Raw genomic sequence first — 15,572 nt, 5'->3', positions numbered from 1 at the left:
CCGCCACCAAATTTACATAGGCCTGTGTGTGTGCAACATGGTCTGCCTTAATGGCCTCAAAAAAAAAAAAAAAAAAAAAAAAAAAAGAACAGTTTCCGCTATAATACAACAAAGACCAAATTACAGAAAATAATAACTTTAATAACTGTCTGATAATTGCCATTATTATTATTTTTCTTATATTTGAGTTCACATAGGCCCAGCTATTATAGCTGACAAAAGATATATAATATAAAAACAAAAAAAGTTTATTTACTTTGGATATGATTTGTAGAATAGTATCATATGTGTAAAATGTTTTCCAACTCAATTTCTAATAAGCCTATACGTTATAATTGATGGGTGGGAAATGTGTGTGCACTAATTTGAAGCTCTGGAGGGGGCAGCAGTGTAAAACATATAAGACAACAGCTCCCCCCTCTGTTATCAGGGATGAATTGATCCTCACATAAGGAGCTATGCCATAAATGCAAGTACATGACCCGCTATCAAACACAGATAGACAAATAGATTTTTCACCAGAGGTGAAAGATCAAATCCTGATATTTTACCATTTTCAGATATATATATATATATGTAAAATCCATAAGAAATAACAAACAGGATTAACTATTTTAAAGCAAGCTCCTTTAAATAATAGTTTAAAAAATATCAAGTTATAAATAGATTCTGGCATTCAGTCACAAAAATGTTTAATTATTTTCAAAGTTGATGTGCTCCTGTGGAGAAGTGTTTTTTTTTTTTTATTTATTTATTTTTTTAATGATTATCTAAACTATCAGTGGTGTAAAAGGGATTATCTGATTAATCATCAGAACAAAGGTTTACCAAAACACATTTTAAAGGAGGCGTCATAAGGTCACATACAGACAAAAAGCCTCTCAAGAGTTCATCTGGGTAGCTTAAACATTTGCCTGCTGATATTTGATTACCTCTACAGTTTTGTCTGCCAACAAAATGTTATTCAAAAAAGTGGGTCAAACAAACGAACTGTTCTTATTTAGGCCTTTTGGGCTCGTAATTGTACCAGCGCAGACTGCTCAGTAAAACACGCTCCAGTTGAGGCTGCGCTTGGCGTAAATAAGTTGCGGTGTGATGCCCTGCGTCACGAGCTTTTCGCCAACCAGATGACGCCATTCTGACAGCTTGACCTGCTGTTCAGTGCTACACCGTCGCGCGCACTATGAGCTAAGAAAGGGGTTTGCTAACTGTGCTGTAGTGTTTACATCTGCCTCATCCCTGCACCTTAATGTTTTGCACCAAAACCGTGTCAGCCCTGACCTGGGCAAGTGCGGACATTCACCTGAAACGGCTACTCTCCAACCGAAGACTCCGGTCCACAGTCACCTCCACCTCGACGACGACCCAGTCGGAGCGCGCGGACCATGACGGAAGCCGTGGTGGTGCTCACCGTGCCCCGAGACCGTCACAGATCCCCGGGGGAGCAAGGACAGACGGGACCGTCTCTGCCGCTAATAATATGTCCGTAGACTTTGAGCAGACACGGGAGGCTTATAAGAGCAAAGACTCATTAGAGCTTCTCAGAAGTTTGGTGGTTTTCAAACTTTGTTCATATGACTTCCTGGTTGATAAGAATCAAGAGGTAATGAGGTGTACTCTCACCGTGTAGAATTGAAATTAAGCATCATCTCTGTTTCTGTGAATTTAGAATGAAATAGATTTAGCAGAATCTATGCTGACTGCATCAGAGGAATATGCTGGGACGATTAATTAGCCTACAGTAAATAACGTCTGTAACGTAGCCAGTGATGCTGATAACTGCACTGCTTTCATAGATATTCCACCTTTGGCAGCCAGTTATTTTTAAGGTAAACAAAACGCCAGTTTGCCACTGCATAGTTCAAGTTTGAAGCGTAAACTACAGCCTGAAAATAATATATAGTTTCCCTCCATGGCTTGCAGTACGCCTACATCTCAAATTACAACCAGATCTTTCAGCCTTGTACAACCACCAGACAGTCTGTGTTGTGTGACCTAAGCCAGATGTCGTTTATATATTTATACAGTGATATTAATAGATACAATACACAGTAAATGGAGACAGTTCAGTTCACATTTTCCATTCATGAAAAATTATGTCTTTAAGCTTTGTGTGCATAGGGATACAGAGTCGACTTCCTGGATAACAGGATTATTCTTTATTCTTTCCACACTTATAACACCACTAATTTCAAAGATTAGAAGGTAGGGCTGTGGTTATGAAAGCAGATGTCAACACAAAATGTTAAGTGATTGCCTAATCTGGCATTTCTGACCATCACGGTTGCCTCAATAGTTAATTCTTTCTACCTATTTAAGACTTAGTATGTCAGATTCAGTTTGGGAGGAATTGCACGTTTTAAATGCCTTTTCTTAATCCAAGATCAGCTTGTTGCTTTGTCTTTTGTAAACCCAAACATGGTGTTACACTACCTGCTTTCATATGAATCATGAAGAACCGACTTTAAATAACACAGGATTATTAATGAGAAATTATAGGTTCATTAGTTACCTGTAAAACCTCTTTAACTAGTTATACTGACCTCTCCTTCTCTGTTTAGATCATGGATCTTGGAAAGAAGGTGCTTGGTGAGAAAGCCTTTCACCAGATTATGAAGATGACTTTTTATGGGCAGTTTGTTGCTGGCGAAGACCACAGAGCCATCAAGCCTCTCATCCAAAAGAACCAGGCTTTTGGTGTTGGCTCTGTCCTGGACTACAGTGTTGAAGAAGACATCAGTCAGAACGAAACGGAGCAGAACGAGATGGCGTATGAAAATTTTAGTACTACTTGAAACATCTTGGAATAGATGTCAAAATTTCTGTTTGGTTGGTAGTTTGGGTGTATTTTTCAATAATTACTATCAAAGTTAAGTTAAATCAAATTTAATTATCTCTAATTATCTGCAGCAGATGGCAAATATTAAAAAGATGAACACGATTTTTCATCACATTTCTGGTGCTGCCCTCTGGATTAGCTGGAAGGAGTGCTTGTCTTACTTGTTAGGCATCCTGTCACATGGGCAGCGCAAGGCAGTGGCAATCTGATCTCCCTCTGATGTAAACTTGGATGACAGTACAAACGTTATGCAAACAGTCTCTCCAGGCAGCAGCGGTGTCACTAGACATGCAGCTCGGGGTGTTCATGCATTTAAAGTAATTAGGACATCTTACCATCTCATTCATTTTAGATATTTTGGCAGTGAAATGAATGAATAAAATAATTTTTTTGATAAGCATTTTTCAGGAGTAAAGCAGAGAAACTGTCAGATTTGTTTAAGAGAAGTGTACTGAACCAAAACCTGACCTTTTAGAATCCACACTTCTGTCGATTTTGAAGGTGAATAAGTGGTGAATAAGCAATCACATATTTAGGCAGTATTATTTAAAGTTGATGTAGCGTGAAGACAGACTACACTGTCATCTTTTGGTAGGCAGAATGTCTTTTTTTATTGTGTTATCACTTTCTGCAAGCTGACAAGGCTTCCAGGCAAGCTTTTTTCTATGATCCCTGATGTATTTTAACTTTGTGTTTTTTTTTTGATAAACTCTCACGAGTGACAAGATTATCATGGCAGACAAGATTTGTCTTGAGAATGCCTGCTTGGAAACATCAAACAAGGCATCAGAAAATTATTGTTTACCCTGGACAGACCCTCAAAATTGTAAGTCTGGAGGACAAAACATATTAATCCTACTTTAGCTGAGTGATTTGTCGAAATAGCATCAGCAGCATTTGTCAGTTTACATCTGCAAAAGAAAATATAAGAAACCTAGATGAATCCAGTATTGACGTGATGTGCATGATGCCTACAATAACCCATAAGTTGTGTTATTGTTTGTGGTTTTATGTAATTTTTGTAAAATAGCTTTTCAGTTGTTTATCTTTTGGTTTTTAATTTAACTGCATAAATAAGAATTATTTAGATTTTTTTTTCAATTATTTAACCCAAACTGTGCCACAAAACCGTGAAACATAATCTTTAAATTAAAAGCTGCTGGCAAATAAATAATACAGTATGAAGCGGATCATCTGAATGACACACAAAAAAGCACTAAAGGACTGCATTGCAGAAAGATCCAAAACTTTGGAGGTTAACGCCAAGTCAAAAGGATGGAGTATTGAAAGAACATGTCCCATCAGTTCTACTGAACATCGAATGTCTAACTGTGAGTCATCTGTTTGGTTACATGAGCTCTCTGGTGCCTTATGATGAGAGGGGGAATAGGTCAAGTGTAGAGTGATGCTTCAAGTCTCTCCAGAGGGTCAGCAGCAGACAGCAGGGCAGTTCAGCATGCTCCATCTAGGGTCACTAAACACAATGTCAGTTTCTGACATGCTGTCGGCACAAAGCCAAATGTATTCACAGGAAAAGTGCCTGTTCCTAAACTGAACTCTGACGCAACTAACTTTGCAAATGTTGCCCCAGTACAGAGCAAATTAACGGTATCCTCTTGTACTGCCTCTGTTTTAGCTCATGTGCGACCGCTGCAGGGAATGAAAGCATAGGTAAGCTGCCTTGTTTTGTTCTCATTTGTGGACACAGCTTATGATGCAATTAGAAGTAATAGGCATGCAAATTTGTTTTCATCCCCAGGCGGGGACCACAGAGAGGAGACAAAACATGAAGCGCAGAAAGTATTCAGTGACAGTCAGGGGGGACTGAACGGAGCCCGCACGTATTCCTATGCCGACGAGGTCAAATGTGACCAGCATATGGAAACGTTTATAAAATGCATCAAAGCATCTGGTGGGTAAACAGAACCTTAGCCAAATCTGCAATATGACTTGACTTTATTTTTAGTCTTGTTATTGAAGCCATAACTGTATGTTAGATGTTATGATACCACATGTTGACATTATTTGACCCCAACTTGCTGTCATTGTTAGTAATACTTAATCTCTTAATACTTAATATTAGTAGTCTTAATATTGTGATTTGCATCATAATCAAGTAAAGTTCTGCTTATAGGTGGGAGTTCAACGGATGGTTTTTCTGCCATCAAAATGACTGCACTGGGACGACCACAGTTTCTGGTAGGCTCTAAACAGTGATTAAAACCTCAGTGTGACAATTAATCTCATTCTTAAGCAGCAGGGATGGTGTAGACTAAGATCCTACCTCTATTTTTTTCTTTTTTTTCTCTGAAAGCTCCAATTCTCAGAAGTCCTGATGAAATGGCAGCGATTTTTCACATTCCTGGCATCACAGCAGGGGAAAGATGGCATGGAGGCCTTAGAGCAGAGACTGGAGCTGGCACAGCTGCAGGTAGTGATTTTCTCCTCTTCCACTTTTGTTGTAATGATGCTTAATTGTATAGCATGTGTGCCCAAATCTGTAGTAAATATTGCATGCACAGCAAGAGTATTTTGCTACACTTGTATGTGCAGTTCAGGGGCCTCATTTATAACTGATGTGTACCAACAAAATGGGGACTGAAAAAGGACACGTGTCATCTGCTGCAAAAGTTGGGATCTCTAGAAACAAAGTTGATGGGAGAATGTCTGCACCTGACACTTTAAGCCTTTTATAGATTTATTTTTTTTCATGTGACAAATTACTGATCCACTTCATGGATGTTGTATGTGTTTGCACTCAAGTCATATAACAACTTTCAGTTGTAAAATATAGATGCTGACTTAAATCACAAAACAAATTCTTCTCATTACTTAATCAGTGCTCATATATAAAATAATATAAGGCTCATATAAGGCTTACATAATGTGTCACTAGTCTCATCATTGCTCCTCCCATGTTGTGATGCTAAATGTTGAAAAATTAAACAAAACATGAAATAACATTAAAGAACTACTGAACACAATAGACATTAAATAGTTTGTAATAATATCTCCCAATACTGTGCACAAGTTAGCAAGGATGGTTTTAGTTTTTATGTTTCATAAGTTGAACAGAGAAGCACTCTGTGCACCAAGACTCACTCAGAGTACACTGGAGGCACTGCTAAACACTACATTATATGTTTATCTTACATGTCACACCTGTACCAACTGTGTAAATTGGCTTATAAACATATAAATATTGCACAACACCAGTGTATCTGTTATGCAGTGAAATGCTGTGTAAGGGATGCACTGGTACTGCTAGAACACAACATGAATAACTTAATTGGGAAGGGACGAGCCGCAATTGTTTACTGACCCGTAAGCATTTTGATGTTTGTGTCACAGAAAATTTCTTTTTCTTGGCCTCCCTGTCATTGTGCTTGTTTTCCTGGCCTTCATCTACATAGTTCACTTACAGAAACCCCCAATCAGCAGGCACATTCCTCTCCATGAACATTCATGAGGTGATTTACAGTGATCATTAATGGTTAAATGTAGGCATGCAGAGTTCAGAATAAGAGCCTAATCCACATGCATGCATTTCCACCTGGATTGGGATTTGTAGAGGAAATTTAATTGAAGATGAATATGTGCACATGTTCAGAAATCTGTTTCTCAACATTTGTGCAAATGTATATTTTTTGTGTAAATCCCTACTTATGTTTTACAGTTAATGCACTTTGATTTTAGATCTTCATATAATTACAGGAATTCTTGACCAAACTCGGCACAAAAGGGGACTTTTACGGCTGGTTTGCTGCAAAAAAAGCAGAATCTACAGGGTAAGCAAGAACACAGAAAAAATCTGTGTAAATATACAGCAAGGGTAGGACATTTAATTCCATAGGGCAGTGGTTCCCAACCTGGGGTCTGATACCCCCCAAGGGGGTCCCCCAAAGAGCACAAGGGGTCCCTAAAGCTTTGAACATTAAAGCCATTGTGATTAATGTCCACAAATTGTCCCTATTTTAATGAATAAAAGTAAAACTGTTTGTTGTTCATTTAACTTTGGCTTTATCAAAGGACTGGACTCAACCAGAACACTTTATTTATGGGGAGAATCTCACTTTTGAAACCATAAAACCAAGCATGGTTTCAGCACAGGGTGGAGCAGGGGGTCCATGGCATTATAGAATATGCATGAAGGGAGTCCGCGAGTAAAAAACGTTGGGAACTACTGCCATAGGGTACGCTTTTGGGAAATTTACTAAATAGAAAGTAAAGAAAAATGGCATCAGTAATCTACTTTGTAATGACAGAATAATTTCATCACATGAAGTAAAAAAGAACTACTATCATATTCATGCACACATTTTTAGAATATTCTTATTTGACATTATATTGGATTATATCCTGTTTAAAGACAGTTTTTGTTTTCAGGAAGACTTAATTGTTTTGTTTTTTTTTTTACTTTTTTTGCATACTCACTGGCAGCACAATTCAAATCAAAAAACAATATTTTAGCCCAACATATATGATGTTCCTATAATACATTTCCTCCTGTTTGACAGGTACATTGACATGCTTGACTGGAACAGCCTCATAGATGACAGAGCAAAGATATCGGATCTGCTTGTTGTTCCAAATGTAGAGGTCAGTAGAACATTGCTTAATAAGATTGATTGGAAATACATCAACTGTTAACTCAGTGGAGAGAATAATTTGCTATTTGTTATTCCAAAATGGCCAAGTATACTGTTTACATCAGGAAGGATATTTGTAGTATCTCCTGCACCTGAAAACATTGACTAAAATGTGCTGCTGCTATGAACAGGCACGTTTCTGATACAGCCATTTCAAGGACATTTCAGAATTAAATGCAAAAAAGAAAGTAATATCAGAGCTCTATAGAAAATTCAGTTAAATTCAGCTTTCCTCTTTTAGTGCCAGTTTACAGCAAAAAAATTCAGCTCAAGGTTTATGAAAGAATCTCAGCAATGAAAAAAAAATCCATTTGAATAACAAGTACTTTGCTACAAAAGGGGAGAAAAACTCTATTTTAACTGTAATAAATCAGCTACTGACTTTAAATATTTAAGGTTGCAACAAATCTTTTGTACATTTGAATCAGATCATCTTTTTTGAAAGTGGGATGCCTGGGATTTTATGTGAATTGCTCAACTCTAATTAAAGATGACTTAAATGTTGTTTGCCCACTCTGCTGGAAAACCTTTAACCCTGGCATTAATATGGATAATAAGTTGAGTACAATTGACCAATAACAGCTTAGAAACATAGCTAAAGATGCTGAGACGAAGAATGTTTACCATTTTCATGATTGAGGCAATACCTGTGGGGGCTCCACTCCACAGCACTTAATAGGATCCCATCCTAGCATCCAAATAACAGATATGATGGGACAACGCTAAGGTGTTGTGTGTCTGTTCCTCAAACAGTCAAAGCTGTTTCTGTAGCTCATTTTTGGCAGGTCATTTTAATTTTTTTTGCCAATCTACAAGATGTAGTTCTTCTTCTGGGTGGGTCTGAGGTGATGTTCTTTTGATTTTTAGTATTTGTTTTCAGTCTCTCCTTGTTACTTCAGCTAGGTAAACTGGAGCCTCTGATGCAGAGGTTCACAATAGAAGAGGAGAAACAACTGCAAAGGATATTACAGCGTTTAGACATCTTGGCAAAGGTAATTTCAAATCAGCAGCAGCAGACTCATCACTGAACGCAAACACACACACACTTTGTTACAGTTATTTGTCATTGATCTGCAATTAACCATCACTTGAAGCTCAACCAAACGTGGCATTTTTGATCAATAGCAGTGTGGTGCTAATTTGTAACACTTATCTTTGAAGTTTTCATATTTGTAATATTTTTGCACTACAAATAGTTTAACATAAATACACATTTTCGACCTTAATAAATGCTTTTATAGGTGTTTTAATCTAAAAAATGTTCAATGTCTAACATTATCTTTTAAATGACTACAGCTTCTTATAGTGGCAACCACTGCAACTAGGGTATTATTTGTTAAATAAAATAAATACTTTATAATACTTTGAAGCCCAGCCCAAGAAAAAATGGGAAAAAAGGTCTAATTTTTTTTTAATCTGAAGTCTTTATTTGTCTCTTTAACAAAACATAAAAAAAAAATATTTAACAAAAAATATTTTTGGTATATTTACCATTTATTACCATGTGATATGTCAAAATTATTGTAGTATATTCTTCTGGCTCCTGGTATCCAGAAGACAAGAAGACAGAAGAAAAGTATCAGATTATGTACAACAGGGTTTGGAACCAAGTTTTTACCATAAAGTGATGCAAAAGGTCCCAAAAACTGTATGAATCAAATATGATGTGATTCATTATAGGGTTCAAATAATGGGCTATCTGATTTAGTGTATATAGTTAAATAGAGTTTTAGTAATTCTATTATTAGGACCATCTTTAGTGAAACTACATATTACGCGCATAATGAGAACTTTCATATTCCAGCATGCCTTGGAAAACAATGTCTGCTTGATGGTGGATGCAGAGCAGACCTACTTCCAGCCAGCTATCAGCAGACTGACACTGGAGATGCAGAGGATCTACAACCGAGAGAAACCTGTTATTTTCAACACCTACCAGTGCTACCTGAAGGTCAGAACCTACAGCTGGCAAAGACACCAGTTGATGAAAATGGAGAGAGTTGCTACAGCTGTCATGTTTTTTTTTTTTTTTTTGTAGAATGTTCTCACACTGTCCAAATATCAGATGTGGTGCTTTAATTTTCTAAATGTCAAGTGAGAAGTAGGTATTACTTGATATGATTGACATCTTGTTTCAACAAGTATTATCATATCAAAAGTACATAGGCTTAAATTAATATATAATGGACATAATGCCTGTTGGATAAAATAAAGCTACATATATTACAGCCGGTCCTTTTTCATCACAGTTAGTTTTTACACGTAACTGATGTTGTTAAAAACATAATGAGGCAGTTTCTCATCATAATGTTACTTTTTCTCCCTGCAACTAGGATTTATGTAGAAACAGGGGGCCATACATACTAATGTCATATCAAACTCATCATTTTTGCTTGCAGGCAGTCCTGGTTATGCCAGAAAGATTGGTAATTGTTAACTTACTGGCTCATTAATCATGAAAAAAACTGTATATTCCAACTTGATTTTAACAAATACGTGCTTCTTCTACTTCTTTTTTTTTTTTTTTTTAATTTTTGTCCTTCAGCAAGCCTTTGATAATGTAACGATGGATGTAGAGTTGTCTAAACGTGAGGGCTGGCATTTTGCCGCCAAGCTGGTGCGTGGGGCGTACATGTATCAGGAGCGAGAAAGGGCCAAAGAGATTGGATATGAGGACCCTATTAACCCTGACTATGAGTCGACCAACAGAATGTACCACAGGTAGGAGCCAAGCATTATGTTATTATGTGTTATTATCCACAGGCTAAATCTGGACCTGCAGAGATTAATTTATTTTACCCAAAACAAGCTCTCTTTTTTTTCTTATTTTTAGAAAAGCTTTCTGCTTTTACCACAGCATTTTGCCATTGGTTAGACACCAGATTAGAGTTGGTTGTCTTGCACTCTAGACACCTGAGATAAACAGGTTTTTTAAAAGGGTCACTCAATTTAACCGGCTGTCCTCAGGGCACAAATGTGCTGCAATAGGCGGAGTAGGGATTCGATTTTCAGGGAAATGCTCTTTCATCTAAAATTTCCAGGTTCAACATTTTGTTCCATCGTCTTGAGCTGAATGTCTGCAAGTTAGAAACTCCAGTCTGCTTCTGGGATGTGTGGTAATAATTTCAGCAGCCTTTGATAGCAGCGGGTTTTATTTTTGAGATTTTCACGATCAAAACCCGAAGAGAATCCATCTGGTCAGATATCTGTGTGTGGCCAAAGCACATGGGGCCAGACCAATCATCATTTCGGTTAGAGCATCCTATATTGGCAGCTATGATGGTTTTGGGTGCAGCAGCATCAGTCAATAATGAAAAAGATGTAGATGCTTCTCTGTCAACTGGCTCCACTCGGTTTATCTGATTTGTAGAGGCTGGACTGTGATAAAAAACTGTGACAGAAATACAGTTCAACCGATCATATGCTAAGTAATTTTTGAAATGCCACATCTTTTCCAAATACTTTCTAATGACAGCCTCCCAGGCAATCCTGTGTTTCAAACCATCTGGCCTGTCAGGTAAGATTAAAGCAAGCTCTAAGAAACCATTCCATGGAGATGAATATGTTTTTCACTAAAAGATGAAAGGCCATCTCAAATTATAGACAGCAATATTTGGAGCTAAACATCAACAAAGCATGAGGAAAGTTCATATGATGAGTCACAGCACAGCAGGAAATAAATCTGGCATATGCAATAACTAACAAAAAGCAGGATGCAGAGGCCCTCCATGAAGACAGTATTTAGATGTTGTTTTTTGGTAAATATGACCAGTGACATATTTTTACTGTATGGTAAATATAGAGCTATCCCTGCAACTCACAGCTAATTCCATTTTCCAAGGAAATGTATTTATCAGAATATTTGTAATATGTAATTTATCATTTCCACTTCAATCCTCTCCTTTGTGTGTGTTGCATATATGTGTAAGGTGCTTGGACTATGTGCTGGATGAGATTGCACTCAACAGAAAGGCCAATGTAATGGTTGCTTCCCATAATGAGGACACAGTAAAACACACCTTGAGAAGGTAAGATTTTAATTCTTTAGAAAAATGCTGTTAAAAAGACCAAAAAAACTAAAGTAAATAATGTGTGTCTGTCTTCAGAATGAATGCGCTGGGTCTCTTACCAACAGAGAACAAGGTGTTCTTTGGTCAACTACTTGGCATGTGCGATCAGATCAGTTTCCCACTGGGTGAGAAAAACACAAAAACACACTCTGTAACTCAATCACACTATGATAAGGCACCATTCTTTCCATCTTTCCTGTCCTATATAAGGATGATTTGACAGTTGCAATCCAGCCTCTGCAGGATGTATATTCTCTGTCCTCCCTGTAACACTGAGCTGTGTCTTATGAGACCGTTGAATTACAAACATGTACCCTCACAGATAACTCAGACTGCAAGCAGCACACACGTAGGCACCCGTCTGCAGCCTGCGATGTGACATATGAACCGAGACACCTCATTATTGACCAGCCGCCTTAACAAAGCGTTGCTGTTGCCTCTCACCGCTTTATTTGTCAGTCAAAGACAGACGCGGTGGTGGCTGGCAGTTGTCTGTCAGTGCAGAGCTCAAGCTGAAATGGCCTTGAGCGGCATTGATGCAAGCGGACACACACACATGTTTCTCTGTTGGATGTCTCAAGGGATACAACGGTCAGAGTAGAGTCTTTGAATCCCAAAACAACAAAGCTGACTTGAGATCTATATTATTTGTCAGTCTTTTAGTACACAGAGTGTGCCCTATCTAGTTTGAATGATATAGTTTTTTAGATAGACCCAGGATGCTCTTGCCATGTCTTTGTTTTATTGTGGATTAGATGTATGTGACTGACTTTTTCAAACTTAAAATCCCACGTTTCTGATTACATTAACAAAAGAAAAAAAATAACAACAAAACAACAAAAAGATCCAAAAATGGTCTTTATCTTAAGCTCTTACTTATATTTGTCTCCCATCTTCTGCATCCCCAGGCCAGGCAGGTTTCCCTGTCTATAAGTACGTTCCCTACGGGCCGGTGAGCGAGGTGATGCCCTACCTGTCTCGGCGAGCGCAGGAGAACCGGGGCTTCATGAAGGGTGTCCAGAAGGAGAGAGAGCTGCTGTGGAAGGAGCTGAAACGCAGGCTTCTCTCTGGGGAGATTCTCTACAGACCAGCATACTGAAAACACAGAGGAAGAGACTCAGAGAAGTGTGTCCATGTGTTGATATATATATATTTTTTTCTTCTCTCAGCTTGATGGCTCCTGCAGTTGTCTGTTCCACCTCTGTCTTGTTTTGCCCTGTCCTGGAGTTTTCTTCGTAATGGACTGCATGTTACTCCCTTTTTCTGTCTGACCACTTTTGTTTTTCCTCAGCTCTGCACTATACTGATGTTACCCACTTTCACACCATCCCTTCACCGCTCTGTATTTCTTCCTTCATCCACCACTGCATCCATAAGCATTCTTCATTTTTGTCATCCTGTTGTCTGTAGAGCTCTGGTATCCATCAAGTGGACATCTTTACTGCTCCAGAAGGACCGCCTAAAATGTCAACGAGACTGGGCTGGGCATCTGTCTTTATTAGCCTATTTATCTTGGTGAGGCAGAACAATAATAAAAGTTACAGGTTTGATTGAAATTGTGGCAAAGCAAAAATTCTATATTTGACTGGGTTGTTTGTTTTTTACTCTTTGTAAACCATGTGCTACCTGAATATATCTCCATATTGTTTTTTTGTGTGTTTGGGGTTGTATTGCCTTGTTTTAAAACAAAGCCTGTTTATGAATGAGTGAGAACGTACAAACCTCACTGCACATCCGTCTTCTAATAGTGGAAGGGTTTTGTTAATGTGCTTGCAGGAGAAAGTTATATTCTTGGTCAGTGAGGTGTTACAGTTGAAAGTATGGTGTTCAATATTCAGTGAGCAAATCTCCTTTTAATTGAGGGCCCTGCAAGCCTGGAGAGGTTGTTTTTTTTTTCCTCATTACATTAATACTTTGCAAAGCAGTAGTAAGGTAGAGGACTGCCTTTTGTTCTTATTATGCTTTGATAAATTAACACTGATGTAAATGTGCTCGAGGAAGGTGATTGAATTTGTTGGTTTCACATCTGTCACTTTTTGTAAAAATTCTGGGTTTTATTCTGAACAAATAACAGAAGCATACATCTTATAAATAGATTTTAGTACAGTGTTATTGTGTGAAATATTGCAGCTGAGAACAGTTTGCACAGTTTGAGGTATTTTTGGTTTTAATGAGAAACACATTCTGCTCAGTTATTGATACACAATTACTATTTGAGTCAGGGAGGTAACCAAGTTTCATGATAATTACAGCCCTGTCATTTTTATGAGAGCAAGTGAGCGCTCTGTAGACCATCATTTAATTACCCGTGATGCTAAACTCAATACAGATCACAGAAATTGGATGCATTAATCATTACTCAAAAGAAACTTTAGTGGCTGTTGAGTATTACTGAGGCAAAGCACCACAGAGCTGTCACTGCTGCTCCATTCGATCGGTTTAATTAAGAATCAAGTCGACTTGATTTAAGATGTACCTTTGGGTATACATTCACTAACAACTCCCTTCTTGCAGGGAGCTGGAGTTGTTCTAGTTGGCTTCAGTTGATTTAGAGGAGACATAGATGGAAAAATTCAGCACAAGTTCTAAGTCAGTCGAAACCCAGCATGGGCTCAGCATATTATCACCAACACTTCTCCCTACATTAAAGCACATTGGGTTATGTTAAAGTCAGCATAAGGTGACTTGGATAAGGAATGTCGACGCTGCACTGTGAAAGATGGGGAAAGTATGCTCATTGTTCTGTGCTTCTTGCTGTTTGGGTGTGTCCTTGTTATTTCAATGTTAGCATGAATGTCGGGCTTAAGCACAGCTATAGTTGTGAAAAAGAAAACATCATCTTTGACATTTTACAATTTATTATGAAGGGTATGGTTTAAAAAACATGGCATAGTTTGTGCCCCCCTATTGAATGCAGATACATTTAAAAAGTAAGTACTGAGGTGCTGATAATCAGATGCACTGCATTAACTGATCTTTATCAGCGAGTGCCTCTTTAAAAGCAGATGTTTCTACAGTTTTGCTTGTTTGAAGCATTTAGGTATGTGTTAAGACTGTACTAAGGAAGAAATATTTCTGCAATGATATTAGAAAAGTGGTTGTTGCCCATCAATTATCCAAACGTGTGATGTATAACTATGATAAATACTTTGTTTGAAACCCTAAATAGGAGTAAGGTTAACCCAATATTCTGCTTGAATTTCTACAAATAGAAATGTACATTTTAAAGTTTAATAAACAGAATGTGGCACATTATATTATTGTTAAAAGAACAGATTGTTTTTCATTTAAATCATCTAAAATCCACTGATGGCTCCTGAATCAAATTAATATAATTATCCATTGAATCAATATTGTATCATGAATAATCTTATGATTTACTCCTGTACCACCAATTTAGGAAGTGTTGTAAAGTCTTAGGATTGGAAATTGGATTCTATAATTCTACAGTGAGAAATATTATACACAAGTGGCAAACATTAAAAACAATTGCAAATCTCCCGTCCCAGAAGCATCACCCCATGCACTGCTCATAAAAGCTGTATAAAAACCAAAAGCCACATCTTAGACTCAACAGGCTAGTATTGTGTTAAATGTTAGACATGATGGCACAATTAGAAATTAGCTTATGCTACAGGACAAGTCCAGACCTCATCCTGATTGAAATTCTGTGGTGGGACCTTTAGAAAGCTCCTGATTTATTTGCAAACCTCAATAGATTAAAGCAAAGTGATTATATTAAGTCAACATTCTTCCACAGCCATTTGACAGACTGATAATGTCCTATGGAAAATAAATACTTCAAATTACTGTTGCTTAAATAATTGTTCTAGAAGCTCCTGAATCATGGGGTGTTCTTAGTTTTCCAATTAAACTCATTTTGTCTTAGTTTTTGCTAAATGAATAAAGGTATGTATAATATTTGATGTTGCTCATCTGAGGTTGTTTACCTTAATAAGATCTAATAACATACAGAAGATTCTCATCTTTTACCCTGAAACTTAAAACCTTAAA

At 37.6% G+C, this 15,572-nt stretch overlaps 1 protein-coding gene across 1 annotated transcript; it reads left to right on the top strand.

The window, feature by feature from the left end:
• Window positions 1–1,136: 1,136 nt before the first annotated feature.
• Window positions 1,137–15,482, top strand: prodhb (proline dehydrogenase (oxidase) 1b). Its single transcript, XM_042000647.1, has 15 exons — window positions 1,137–1,603; window positions 2,562–2,770; window positions 4,476–4,510; window positions 4,599–4,751; window positions 4,974–5,038; window positions 5,154–5,270; window positions 6,554–6,627; window positions 7,357–7,438; window positions 8,388–8,480; window positions 9,293–9,439; window positions 10,034–10,209; window positions 11,418–11,516; window positions 11,595–11,683; window positions 12,467–12,683; window positions 12,969–15,482. The coding sequence occupies exons 1-14, from the start codon at window positions 1,250–1,252 to the stop codon at window positions 12,655–12,657; spliced, it is 1,884 nt and encodes a 627-aa protein (XP_041856581.1). The 5' UTR covers window positions 1,137–1,249; the 3' UTR covers window positions 12,658–12,683; window positions 12,969–15,482.
• Window positions 15,483–15,572: the final 90 nt, after the last annotated feature.

This window comes from Melanotaenia boesemani, chromosome 11 (assembly GCF_017639745.1).
Source record: "Melanotaenia boesemani isolate fMelBoe1 chromosome 11, fMelBoe1.pri, whole genome shotgun sequence".
Taxonomy (NCBI): domain Eukaryota; kingdom Metazoa; phylum Chordata; class Actinopteri; order Atheriniformes; family Melanotaeniidae; genus Melanotaenia; species Melanotaenia boesemani.
Note: the sequence above shows the minus strand (reverse complement) of the source record. Positions and strands in the feature narration are given on the sequence as shown.

Excerpts from the sequence above, each read along its gene's own strand:
- prodhb (XM_042000647.1), top strand. The coding sequence starts at position 1,250 with ATGTTTTGCACCAAAACCGTGTCAGCCCTGACCTGGGCAAGTGCGGAC. Across the intron at positions 6,628-7,356 it reads AAAAAAGCAGAATCTACAGG|GTACATTGACATGCTTGACT; the intron begins GTAAGCAAGAAC and ends CCTGTTTGACAG. Across the intron at positions 7,439-8,387 it reads TTGTTGTTCCAAATGTAGAG|CTAGGTAAACTGGAGCCTCT; the intron begins GTCAGTAGAACA and ends TTGTTACTTCAG.